This window comes from Pogoniulus pusillus, chromosome 12, assembly GCF_015220805.1.
Source record: "Pogoniulus pusillus isolate bPogPus1 chromosome 12, bPogPus1.pri, whole genome shotgun sequence".
Taxonomy (NCBI): domain Eukaryota; kingdom Metazoa; phylum Chordata; class Aves; order Piciformes; family Lybiidae; genus Pogoniulus; species Pogoniulus pusillus.
Window position 1 is genome coordinate 15713545 of NC_087275.1, and position 13813 is coordinate 15727357.

General features: G+C 40.3%; 2 protein-coding genes across 4 annotated transcripts in view; one reads left to right on the forward strand and one right to left on the reverse strand.

Annotated features, from left to right (window-relative positions):
- Window positions 1–10871, reverse strand: part of SCAF4 (SR-related CTD associated factor 4) — a 47224-nt gene extending 36353 nt beyond the window's left edge. Inside the window, exon 1 of one of the 2 annotated variants that reach the window (XM_064152400.1) lies at window positions 10639–10871. In XM_064152400.1, the coding sequence (XP_064008470.1) occupies window positions 10639–10668 (30 nt within the window). In that variant the 5' untranslated portion in view covers window positions 10669–10871. The remainder of the gene's footprint in view (window positions 1–10638) is intronic. The other variant, XM_064152399.1, reaches the window with a different exon arrangement.
- Window positions 10872–11175: 304 nt separating this feature from the next.
- Window positions 11176–13813, forward strand: part of HUNK (hormonally up-regulated Neu-associated kinase) — an 87547-nt gene continuing 84909 nt past the window's right edge. For both annotated transcript variants that reach the window (XM_064152404.1, XM_064152408.1), the window contains exon 1: window positions 11176–11264. The gene's annotated coding sequence lies outside the window, so the exon portion shown is untranslated. The remainder of the gene's footprint in view (window positions 11265–13813) is intronic.

Below are 13813 nucleotides of genomic sequence, written 5' to 3' on the forward strand. Positions count from 1 at the left end.
ATTCCATACTATGTATGCTCACAATGCTGGCTGGCCCTGGAAACAAGAAAACTAACAAGCAGATCTTTCTAGGCAATGTTCAAAGTTGTCTTGCTTGGGAACTAACCCATATTCACTCATTTACCAGACTCAAAATTCCATTTATCTGTTATTGTATGGTACAGACACTGCTAACTTACGGTATTGGAAACCTGCCAATTTACAAAACTTAATACAAACTAGAAATAACTTCAGCTTGACTTGGATTAATCTGAGCATGTGTTTACCAAATAGAAATATGAGGATGGCACTACAGATAGCTACATTAACATAATCCTTTAATCTTAAAATAACATACATAAAATTATGACAACTTTCATCTACTGAGCTGATCAAATCAATATTAAGTTTTCAAATTATCCAACTATACACAGGCATTGCAAATGCACATATCTCCATTAAAGACCATTTTAATAATAATATGATAGGTCATAGAAAGTGAAATGAACTGCAACAACTGTTTTGGAGATTTGTCTGTACTATTCTCCATACGAACATCACCTAGTGGAAAATTTAATGCTTTATATGTGAATACTTGAGGCATTCTGTGAACCCAAATTACAGAATAATTCTTAGTCCTGCAAACATAGTTCAGGCATACTATTTCCAAAAGTTGTAATCAGACATTAGGAAGAATGGTATTCTGTTAAGGCCATTAAGCACAAAAAGAGATTCTGCAGTATTAGATTTAAATACTTTTTTTGTTTAAGTCTGAATTCATGGAACACATATTCTAGTTCAGCTCTTGAAATTGGAAAGTGTGACTCTAAGCAAAAAAAAACCCTCCTTCTTTTCACAAATAGCATCACCATGACTTAAATCTCACACCTTAGGAAACTGATGACAAAACATTTTCAAAATGTCTTGAGCCTAAGCATTCAGAAAAGACACTGCCATCTTCCAGTATTGATCATTATTATGAGAACGAGTATTAGTTTCACACTGCAGAAACCGAGAAACTAAAAGTTGCCCACAGGACTGTCTGAGCTGCTGAAACATCAGTGAAGGATGGAGTATAGAAAGCTGAGGGGTGAGGGATACACGTTCCTCAAGACACCAGTACCACATGAACAGCATGACACTCTTACTGTACTCTGCTTCCTGCGATGAGGGATTTGAGGAGTTGTTTTTGCTGTCTTTTGTTTGTTGTTTTTTTTTTAGTTTTGTTTTCTAACAATCTTACAGTCTGGTACTCATAATCCTGTATACACACACCAGAATACACCAAAATCCCATGCACATCTCGCCACTTTCCAGACCACTTTGCCTACTCCAGATCTACAGTAAAATTCTACATACTCCACAAACTGCTGCTGTAATTACACACTGTAAAATAACCACTTGCAGAATCTAAACTATGTGTTTATGGCACATCATGCACACTTTTGTCTTACCAGTCATTAGATCTGGAAGCACAATCACTTTGTCAGGACCACTCTTCTCCCATCTTCTAAGCAGAAAGAGAAGCCCAGACATACCAAGTACTACTTTTAATTCCTCTTTTTACATCACAGCTCATGGTTAGGTGCTCTGCTTCATTATTTTCTATTCTTATAAACTTCACCTCCTAGCTAAGCTGTGGCTTACTAAAGGTAGAATCATTACATTGTCTTGATTTTTACCCCTAAAATATTCCCCACAAGTCATAGATAAAACAGTACTGCATTACATAATTTCCTTTTGCTTTTCATAAAAAAGAGAAAATAAAGCCCTTGAATATTAGCCAAAAATGTGCTCAATTTTATGCCACAAAGCAAAATAAGGGAGTAAAATATCTTTATATCAGTATAATGGAAAGTAAGATGCAAATTTAAAACCTATCTCTTATTTTTCTATGAATTTAAAGTTTCAAGATTCTTGTGAAGTTACCAACTTGCAGAGGTTTATCCGCTTTGTCAATTACAGAATAAAACAACAAAGATAAAAAAAACTGTCCAAATATTTGAAGACAAGTGATAACAAGACTTAGTAACACAAAATTAAAGCCATGCATCAATAAAATATGAAGAGTAGGCAAGAAAGCATTCTCTTGCTTAATTTGATTCCTGTTCCAGAAGGTATGAAAAAAGAAAAATTACCCTTCAAGACAACAGAAAGCAGGTAACTTTTCCAACACTGAGTCAAGACTATTACTTTTCATTATTAATCTTTATAAAAGGCAAGTTCTAGTGCCAGGATGTTTGATTTCTAAAGCTATTCAAGTTGTAAGAAATACTTCAGCTAATATCCCTGATTGCTAAGAAGTCACAATATGAACAAAAGCTGTCAGGTAACAGACAGAAGGAAAGAGTGATCAGTGAGTTGGCTTGGTTACTTCTTTTTAAAAAAAGCTTGTTCCATTCTGAATATTTCTTCTGAGTAAGTATGAAAACTCAGGAACAAGCCAGCAATACTATTAAACCTCTGAAAATTTGTTTCATGAGGTAGTGAAAGACAACAAAAAATTTCCACAACATCCACAAAACACTGGCACAAGCTCAAGAAATGAGTTACAGGAGCCAATATTAAGAAAGGCACTCCATATCCTTTCCTTTACACATGTAGCAGCAACTGGGCCTGCAGAAAAACTAGCCAGTCCCATACAACAAGAATTATGAAGCCAGTGTGAAAGCAACACTTCAGCGTTTTTATTTCAGAAATACAATAAACAAGGGACAACAATAAACTTAAGTGTCTTAAAAGATATCTCAAAAAATGACACTGCAAGCTGGGGAAAAAGAAAAAATCCAAGGAGAAAAACGGCTGGAGGGCAGGAAAAAAAGAGAAATCTGCTGAGTGAATGGAAGAAGCCAGGGGGCACACAATGAAGAATGTGGAAGCTTGAAGAAGTCATTAGAGAATATGAGAAAATTAAAACTTAGGTTAATAAGGTTGGAATAAATAAGATCTTTGGATGAACAGTATTGAGCAGATCACTGTAAACTGCTTCTTTGCTATTACAGACAGCACTCTGGGCAACGGCAACAGCAACAAAACCACAGTAAAAGCAATGAGGTCAGTACACAGAGATATTTACAGCTTAGGATGAACTACAGCTGAAATAAATCAAATTGAGAAGCAAATATACTTATATATAAATATATATGCACACATACATCTATACACATATGTATATGGATATACGTGTCTGTGCCTATGTTTATATATGTATATTCTCCTTTTCCTCAGATATACACATGCTGTTTCTTGAAATAACACATCAAGATTTTGTTGCCTTTTAAAAATTTTGGTAATATTTTAGAATTCCTGAATGGCCATTTTAAAGCTGATTTTTATTTAATTTGCAGTATTATTGTTACAGGTGTCACACCAAGTTTTAAAGATGAGCAAATCTAAAATTTAGCCACCTTACCAGCTGCTTGTGGGTTGTGTTAAAAAGGGAAACTGTTTAGTAAGACATCAATATACATTTCTGTAAGTTCAATTGGACTTGGAACTTCTTTCATACACATTTACCAAACCAACATATGAAAAAAAAACCCACCACTCTACTTTCAGAAGACCACCCTTCTAATAATACATCCAATTCCTCAAAGACAACATGATGAGCTCAAAAAGCAACTTTGACGCTTTATAAAGGATCCTGTCCCTGGAATGCTCTGCGCCCTGTAAAGCTTGACCTTCTAGAAATTACTTTCTGATTTTACCCACCACAGCTGGATGTGCTCCCAGATTTTTTTTCCCTACTTTCCCTCCCCAGGCAATGACACCACTGGCTAAAAAAGCAGCAGGAGTTAGCTCTGTCTCTACTTCCAGTGTCGGTGCCCACAGCCCATTCACTTCATAGAGAAAACCACTCAGAGTATCCACTTCACTGAGATGGGTGAGGGGAGAGCACCACAGGGCAAAACACAGCAGGGTAAAAGAAATTAGATGAAACTTTGTTTTTATATAAGAGCTAATTAATTCAAGGACTACTCAAAGCTTGTATCTTTATGCAGTTTTGATAATTTCAATATAAATTATTTCCTGATGTCTAGATCAGATTCTTTTATACACAAGGAGAAACAAGCAGAAAGGCTTAGCCACAAAACGCTATCAAAATCATTAAGGCAAAGGTCATAAGAATCTCTTTCGTATTCCAGTTATAATAGTCCCACCTGTTGAAAGTAGTATTAAAAAAGAACACTGTTGTTTTACACAAACTGTGTCTCAGGATACTATTTCACTTTATGAATTTCCAAACATAGAGGAAGAGGGTTCAATAATCTGTGCACTCTAGCTGCACATGTTTTTTACAAGTATCATGCTTTTTAAAGGAGTAATTTCTTTGTTGATCTGTATCAACCCACATGCTCCAAAACCACGGAAACATTAAAGAGCCCACTAAACTCAAGCCACAAGACAAAATACTGATTCGAGCTTTTGCATACTTTTCACAACAGTATGAAAGAACAGAATGAAATATCTATGAAGTCAACCTAAAATGCAGAAAAATCACCTGTGCATTTTCAGACTGATAAATGCAAGTAAGTAACAATGAGTAAGCCACTCATTAAATCACAGTAGATAGTAAAAGAGAGACTAACCATATTGCCTGTTATTTAGGAGGAGGCTGGTAACCACCTCAAATTAACATTTAATGTAAAGTACTACAGAAAACACGTGGCAAAAGTGAATTAAGGCTTTCCAACTCAAACTGTAGAATTTGCTTCAGTTCGTAAGCCCTGGGTGAAGAGTACAAGGAGGGGTGGGCGGCAGGAGAGGAAATACAATGATGGCCTTTAGTTTTCAGTCTTTCAAGCAGCAAATGCCTGTTAAGGTCCGTCTTACACAGAAACCTAAGAACTATGCCTTTCTGAAGCAAAACGGAAAAATCACTTTTCAAATTTATGCGAAGGCTTGCCTTAGACTCCTACAAAGACAGAATGTTCGGGCACACCATGTCTTCAGAACAAGAGTAAACTGAAATATAGGACTGCTATCAGCTTCCCTACTTTACTGAACTCATTGCATGAGAAGCAAAACTAGCAATGCATGCACACCAATAAAGAAGGAACATAAATGCAAAGAGAAACACATAAGACACGTGGTCAGAATAAAAAAGGCAGCCTATACACATTCCAAACCTGAAAACACTAGGAAAGTGACATCATCCACTGAGACTTACCCCATTCACACAGAAGGAAAAAGATCAGGGTTACATCCTTTGGGATGTCTTGCACATGATGTACAATATTAAATCAATTTATCTGTTTTAAACATGAGATAATACAGCAGGAAGGTAAAAATATCTTTTACGTCTTGAACGGACTCCTCCAGCTTTGCTCACTAGCTGAAGTTTCTTTGACATAAGAAGGTCTCTTTGTTTACAAAATAAAGAAGTAGGGCTCCATTTTACATACTTAGTAAATAAAACCTACAGAGAAGCAGTACCACAGACAGAAACATGATCTGCTGAAAGAAACAGTGTTTAGTCATTAGTGGATATCAAGCACTGGGGTCATTGTTACAATATTCTCCTTCAATCTTCCCCTCTCTAATTTTCACAGAGCAATCTAACACGCCCCAAGCAATTACATCAAGTCTTACACTTCCAAGAACATTCTTCTAGGCAGGCTCCATACACACACACACATAACACAGTACTCTAAACAGTCATTCACATATTTGTTCATGTGTCTACAGAATAAAAGCATGATGGGAGACATAACTAGCAAGTACAGATACCACACTATTCTGTTAAAACACAAATGTGTGATCAGATCTCTAAAAGGTCAGCTGTTTTAAAAAGTACAAACAAGTCCAAAGTAACTCTGTTAGCCACTTATATTTTCCTCCCCTATAAAACTCACTAATTCCCTTCCCCTTTCAGGTCTCCATTCTGCCTTGAGCTACTAAGAAAAGAAAAAAGAAAATTATGACTATCAAAATTCTATCATTAAGCCATGTCTCAGAGGATCAATATAAATTTCAAATTCTTGACCACCAGCTGTGAAGCATACCAAGTATTAGGTGCTGCTGAAGGCAAGAGATGACCATAAAATTCACTGCTGTCAAGTTACTTTATTTGGAAAATAAAGTGAGATTTAAAGTTGACCAGATATGAACCCCAGGCAATGAAGCTAAACAGCATTTTCTCAACTAAGCTATTTCTGTGGCCTAGAAAGACCACTCAAATTCTGGATCACTGGGAAGAAACACCTTTACAAAAGACACTTAGATGAAAATTACATCATTAAAGTACACAGAACAGAATTCTGTTCTCCAGAGATTTTTGAAATTTATCTGCCTCCTTGGATGAGTGCTGTGCTCCTAAGTCCAGCATGCCTCCTGAAAAGCTGTTCATCTCCTTTCTTCTCCATCAAGAATCTCTACTAACCCAAACGTCACAGCTTTCAGTGTTCCTGGAAATAGTTCAGCTGAGAAGCAACAGGATCAGAGTGATAAAAACCCTTCAATTACCATGACACAGTCATAAAAGCAACACACAAACTTTCATGACCAAAGAGCTGCACACTACTTCTGTAATCTGTCTGGGCCTTGTGGTCTAAAAAAAAGGCCTAAATTCAATCTGAAACTTTAGTAGCATTCTTCTATATTTCTTTCCCTCTTATCCCATCCAAATAGCATTTGAACTGCTACTTAAGCACTCTCTCTCAAAAATACAGGCTATTGTACCTACTGGAATTTGTGAATCATTTTAGGCAGCTACAACAGGTAGCAGATTTCGCTGTTTTCTTAAAGGGACAAAGGATGCCAAAATGCACAAAATCACTATGATAGTCTTTCCTGCAACCACAGGTATGATAACTGTATCATTCCCACAGAACAGAGGGAATCTAACTGGAGTTCACAAATTCCAGGAACTGCTGAAGAACCACTGCAAAGGATATCCTGCTAACCTCTATTTATAGGATGTGGGGAGAGGAAGAACAGGGAGCAATAGATTGTAATAGAACATGCAAAATGAAGTCTTACCATTAGCAGAAGACAGCTACAGTAGATCAAAATTACAACTGTCTATTTTACTGAATACAGATAAATAGTAAAACTGCCACTTGAAAGAAACATCTCACAAAAAAAATATGCTGCTAGTGAATCATACACACTTCAATATACCAGTTGTTTCAGTGGTACAGATAAACTATTACCAACTTGAGACACACAATTAAGTATCTTGCATTACTCAATACAAATAGAAGATTACAAAATAGGAAACTTGACTTTATTCTACTTCCAGAAAGAAAACATGAAATCTCTAACTTTTCTAACCAGCAAACTATTCTCAAATTAAATTAATATCTAGATTAAATAAAAGGAAGCAGATATCCCTTAAATTAAAACAAGACAAGGATTAAAACCTTTCTAAACCAGGTGTATGGGTTTGGGTTGGATTTAAGAAAACCGCTTGCTTGTTTTCTTGAAGCTCTGCATCATCATTAAGTTACCTTTTGTAACTTATATGTACCCATTCTAACTTGTTCTTCCAGGATACAGTTTGAACTAGTTTCCACGAGCAAATATACTACATAACTGTCTAATCCCATCTATTCATTTCAGAATACCTGCTCAGAGTACAGCTGCATATAAATAAAATGGCAAACATATTTGGTCAACACAAAAGATGTGTTTGTTCCTGTAGAAAGATGAGAATATTGAAGAGGCACATTTGAGGAAAATTTGCATTCAAAGTATAGCTGCAAAGAGCAGGACTAAGAGAATGGGCAACACAACCAAACATCATCAAATTACTTAATCTGTGTAAATTACCACCCACTGCCAGAGTCAAACTAATTGACTCTTAAGTGTCCTTTCCTAACTTGCCACAATTGCTAAGTGTAACATGCCAGCTCCAACCTCTGGTTTTTACCTCACAACTCCGACGGACAGTTAAGATCACACACTCAATACAATTAGTTGACAGACAGAAACCTGTTGCTTCACAGCAACGTAATCATATATATACTGAGAGAATCCAAAGGGCAAAAGATGACCTTAACATGTAGAACAGGAACCTAACTCAGCCAAAACTATTAATGGTTTCTACAGGACTTGAGGAATAGCTCCAACCTAAACAAAACGATTCAAACTGCATAAATAAAATGTTGCTAGTGCTTTTCTCTTGTCCCCTAAGATCTTTTGTCCAAGAAGACAAGACCAACCTAACATCTTCAAGAGTGCCTTATCTACAGGCATGATTCAAACCTGGACCTCCCACCATCCAAGAAATTGCTGTAATCTCCAAACCCACCCCAAATGATCACATCACCTGAAGCAGTGAGTGGCATTACAACCTCCGCAGCAGAGGGTGTAAACTGGAAGCACATCACCTCTAACATACATGGGCAGCCCAGCAAAAATCCATAGTTCTTCGTCTACAGCAGTACAGTGCAGCCAGCAAGTTCAGGAATTCTTGACTTACAGAATATTCTGCAGACATGCTGATTTTCCTTGCTGAAGCTATCCCACACTCAATAAAATACTTAATTATTCAGTGAACAGACTGGTACCTCTAAATCCCACATCTACGCACTCCAACTTTTACAAAGAGGTCTCACACTCACTAGCCTCCTCTATCCCCACCATTCTGTGAACAACATTGAGATCTTTTGTAAAACAGCTCTTTCACTTTCTCCACTTTCACTGACAAAGTCCAGAAATGGAACAGTATCTGACTGTAAATCCTACCATCCTCAAAGTTTGAAATGTTTCACACTTTAGTATGTATTGTTTTCCACGCACAGCTTCAGACATACTGCTAAGCTAAGAGAACAGTTTGAGAACTGGACTTAGATTCTTAGTCAGTATCATAAACACCCATTCAGAACAGGACAGTAATTACACAAGCTCTGAATTTATTAACATGCTAGCTTTATATGTTAGTATAGAACTAGTCACACAGACATTATTGCAAAATAAGGATTTTAGCAAATACAGTTTTCTTCTCCACGACTGATGTTCCAATAAAATCCAGCTATCTTTGAAAGCTGACCACTAGAATTTCACTCAGTATTTCTCATTGCACCAAACAACAGTAACACACTTCTATATCGTAGAGGAAGATGTATGAAATAAAACATGTCCACTTCTAAAACTGTTTAGTCACAGAATACCTAGAAACACTGTTTTTGCTCTGAAGTCACACTTTCACCACCAAATCAGAAGTAGTGAGTTTTATTGTTTGAGAAACACTAAGCACTGTTTGTACAAGTTTCATCAGGTAGTAACATGATGAAAATTATTAAGTGAAAGCAATAATTTACTAGAATTTCTTGGTATTTCCGCATGCTTACAGGAAAAATGAAAACGCTGCATGTGTGCCATTCTATTTTAACGTATTTGGGAAGGCTGCTCGGTACCCTTCCATATCACTGGTTCAAAACAGCAAAATACATCCATAACACTGGCAAGTAAATAAAAACGATAAAACTGCTAAGGACAGGTGTACACTACCTACTTCTCCCTTTGTACTTGTAGAATCGTGTTGTGTAGATTTTCAGTTGTATGTGTGTGTGTAAGACAAGCAGTGGCAAGTGAACTTTACACAGCATGACTTCATCACATGAGAATAGTCTACCATTTTTCCTGTTTCTGTTCAGCAAACATGCACAGCAACTGAACATTCAAAACATATTAAACACTGTGGAATAGGTTCTGGTTTAGCTTTATCAGATTATGTGCAACAAGAATATGTATGTTCCACAGTTCATAAAGGATCTGCAAAAGTCAAACTGAGGCAAGAGCGTTATCTAATGTAAGAATCATTTTAAGTCATGTGCGAAAACCTTTAAGTAGAGCCTAGAGAATCTTGTATATTACTCAAAAAAACCCAAAACCCACGATTCAATTTGTTTCTGATTTCTATTGGCTTACTACATTTTTTTTTTTCCAAAATCATAAGACGAAACGTACCTTCTGTGTAGCACGAAAGGAGACTGAATGCCTTAGCTTTTCCAACCTAGCTACCATTTCCTTAACGTTGGGGTGTATCTCAGTCACATCCCCGAAGAGTGGCTTCTATACAAAGATAAGGCCCCTCGGGATTTTCCCTCTCCATTCAACCTCCAGCTTATCCCGTTTGCTGCCTGTTCACATGGCAGGTCTCTCACCAAACCACTGCGAGGAAGCAGAACCGCTTCGCGCCCCGAAACGCGGCTCCTGCTTCCTCAACAACGCGCAAAGCATGCAGTGGGAACGCCTTGTAATAAGGATCCCTGCTCACTCTCCAGCGGGGCGAGAAGGAAACTGACGGGAGAGAAAGCAGAAAGGGAGTCCCGAAGATTCCCCGAGATACCCTCCTGCGCCTGGGGGGGAACCTGGTCTGCGGCGTCGCTCAGGGAACGCTCGAGCCCGTTGCAACTGTCGCGGCGGGCCTAACGCTCGCTTCCATTTTACTCAGGAGACCGATCTCCCCTACCCTTTGCCCCTCAGGCGGGCGGGAGGCCTTGGACCGGGCCAGGACAAGTGCTGACCGGGCCCTCCCCAGCACAGGCCTCTGGAGGCGCCGCACCGGGCCCGCGCGGCCCAGAGCCGGAAGCCGAGCACGGCTTGGGGGACAGCGATGGCGGCCGCAGTGACCCTCCCTGCACCGCCGCGGCTCTCAGGCCCGTTCTCCCATCCTCTTCCTCCCCGACCCCCACTTTCCGCGGCTCCCACCTCCTGGTTGAAGGCGTTCACGGCCTCCATGTTGGCGGCGGCGGCTGATGCGGGCGGGCGCCCGCGCGGGGGAGGGGAGGAGGGGAGGGCGAGGAGCGGCAGCTCGGTCCCGCTCAGGGGCTGCGCACGGACATGGCCGTTTGGCGGCGGCGGCCTCGCGCTCTCCCCTCGCCCTCGCTAGCGTGCTCGGTGCGGCGTCTTCCCGGCAGGGCCCCGGTACAGACGGTCTCTCCCCGTGGGATGGCGGAGCCTACGCCACGCACAGCACGCTGGGATCGCGCAGGCCTCCCGGCCCCGCGCCACCCACCGGAGGGAGAAGGGAGCGGAGGGGGAAGGGAGCGGAGGGGGAGGAGAGGGAGCGGGTGCGCGCGCGGGGCACCACGTGACTCGGCGGGCCCCGCCATGTCAGCGCCGGCCCCGCCCTCGGGGTGGGGAAATGGCGGGGGCGAGGCTGTGCGCCTGCCGTGCTGCTGGTTAGTGCGGACGCGTCGTTCTGGCGGCGTCGGGAGCGCGTTTGTACCTCCGTGGGAGGCCGCAGGTAGTTAGGGCTGGATGGGCCTGGCCTGGCTGCCTGGAGGTAGCGGGCGAGGAAGGGCGCCTGAGCCGAGCAGTTGCTGCGAGCTGGGGTAAAAGCAGTACTGCTTCCACGTTCGCACTCAGGAATTGTCTGTTTTCTTTTTTTCTTCCCCCCCCCCCCCCTTCCTTTTAAGCCTTCATAGTCTGGGGTAGCAGAGAGCACACGTTAAACTCTGCTCTGAATTGAGAAAAGGAGTAGAGCGTGTTTGATCGGTAACTAGCGATGAGTAGCGTCACGGTAGAAGAGCCTGCGCTGTTACCTTAAATACAGAGCTGCCAAACTGTCCTCAAAGTCAAGAGTTTTGCACCGGTGAAGAAAACAGATTATCAAGGACCGCCTTCGTACTAACAATAGCAGCTACTGGTCGTGAGAAAACTGCTTGCCGTGCAGCAAAGTGTATTTTCAAAGGCATTAGCTGGCTGTCGGCGACCGCTTAAAGGGCAGATCTGTCAAGTGCTGTAATAATGTGTTGGTGTTAGCACTAGATCATAGCGGTTAGAGGTTTGCAGGCCACTGTACCGTATGGCATTTTCAAAATGCTGGGGTTTAACCTCAAATTTTACTGTTCAGCCGTAGTCCAGTGCATCAGAAAGAAGACTCAAAATGTTTAATCTCACAGACAGTGTATTGGTTTGTATTTCGTGTTTGGTTATTAAGACGTTAGCGGTGTTTGAATTAACCAAATGCAGATGAGTTTCAGGACTCTTTCTGTCATCAGTATATGGCTGTCCAGTGATAAACCTCCTCTAAAAGAATGCTTAAAGAGTAACAAGAACTCTTGTTCCACTCGGGTTATGAAACGCAGAAGGATGAGTTTGTGTGCAGTTATATGGCCTATATTTAGAGGAATTGTTAAAATAGGTTCTGGTTGCAAAACAAAATTTTCCAGATGTCACTGACTTCTATAGGTTGATATTTTATCAGAAACAGAACAACCCCACCAAAAAAAAACCCCAAAGCCCCCCACACAATAAATGTCTACCTTTCACAATTCATTTTAAAGAAAAGCTGTTAAGCAAGAGAAGGGGGGAGGTATAATGTTGCCCATCTAGGGTCAGTGTCTTGGCTTTTTTTTGTTTGTGGGTGCTGTTTGTTTGTTTGTTTTTTCCCAGCTTCAACATGATACAAGACTTCATTGTAGCTTTTACTACTGTTCTTTTACATGTGGCCGTCAAAAACATTTGCAAAAGGGTAGTTTGTTCTGCCACCTGAAAAATAGCAGTAGCAAAGATAAGATCAGTATGTGATGAGAAAAATGCAAATTATCTCTGTTCATTTCTTGCATCAGCTAAAAAGCTTTCTGAGAAGTAAGAATGATTTCTTTGAGGGCTCTTGGGTTAGTAATAGAGTATGTGAGTTCGAATGGGCTTCCTGTATTGGTGATTTCATTTTCAGGTTTGAACCCCAGGTGTGAAATGGTGACAGCTGTTTCTATGATGTTGAATACCTGACATGTTCCTTTTAGTATCTACTTGATAATAGAAATACAGCTCTCAACAAACGTAATAGTTTATACAGAGTACAGAAAAAACTTCCCAGGACAGGGAAGGCTGCCAGTAGTTGTAAAAGTTGATGTTAAATGTGTGTGTTGTTGCCTATGAAAAACTTCTTGATGCTGTCTATCTGTCTTTCCAGAGTGTCACTACAGATTCTAGACACAACTTATGAAAATTGGGTGTTACATACTGTTTTCCTCTTTGCTGTTTATACATTCATTATTGCTTTATTAGATTTTGTAGCGTGTTTGTAATGAGGCATTGTGCATAACTGGATCTTACGTGACATGTAAGTGTATCAGAATTGTTTAGTACAAGTGCTGGTAGCTGCAGTGCTTTGGTGCTCAATGGAATTTCTCTATTGGTGCTTTCCTTGCTCCCATTGACCTACCAAGCTGAAGTCTGGTGTGGTCATCTGTGTTACAAATATGGTCCTGGTTCTACCTTCAGCATAGACATCATTAGGATCTGTAGAATTATGTCTGGAAACATTTGTTCACCGAGAATTAAATTCTGATTCCTCATGAGCTGCATCTTAAGATTTGGGAGTGGGAAAGAGTGAAGTAGATTAATTCAGCTTTAGACTTAAGACTGGTTTCTACTAGGCTGTGGCTTTGCTACACAAAGCCAAACTGCTTTATAAAGATAGTATGCTCAGTTACTGTGAAGTAAAGTTTGATAGTGCTTGTGCTGCGTGGTGACTACCTGTAGAGAGGAGAGAGAACCATATAGTTTCTTAATGAAAAGTAAATACATGAGCTTGTAGCTGGTTTATTATTTAAAGCTGCCTTTATAGTACCGTTAGGCAGAGGAGATGATCAGAGGGATGGAGCACCTCTCCTTACAAGGACAGGCTGAGCAAGTTGGCTGCATTTAGCCTGGAGAAGAGAAGGCTCCAGGGGGACCTTATAACTGTCTTATGGTATCAAGAAGGCCTACAAGAGAACTGGGGAGAAACAATTTACAAAGGTATGTAGCAATAGGGCAAGAAGCAATGGTCTTAAACTAAAGTAGGGTAGATTCTGAGTAGACGTAAGGAAGAAGTTCTTTACTATGAGGGTGGTGAGACACTGGAACAAGTTGCCAAGAGAAATAGTGGATG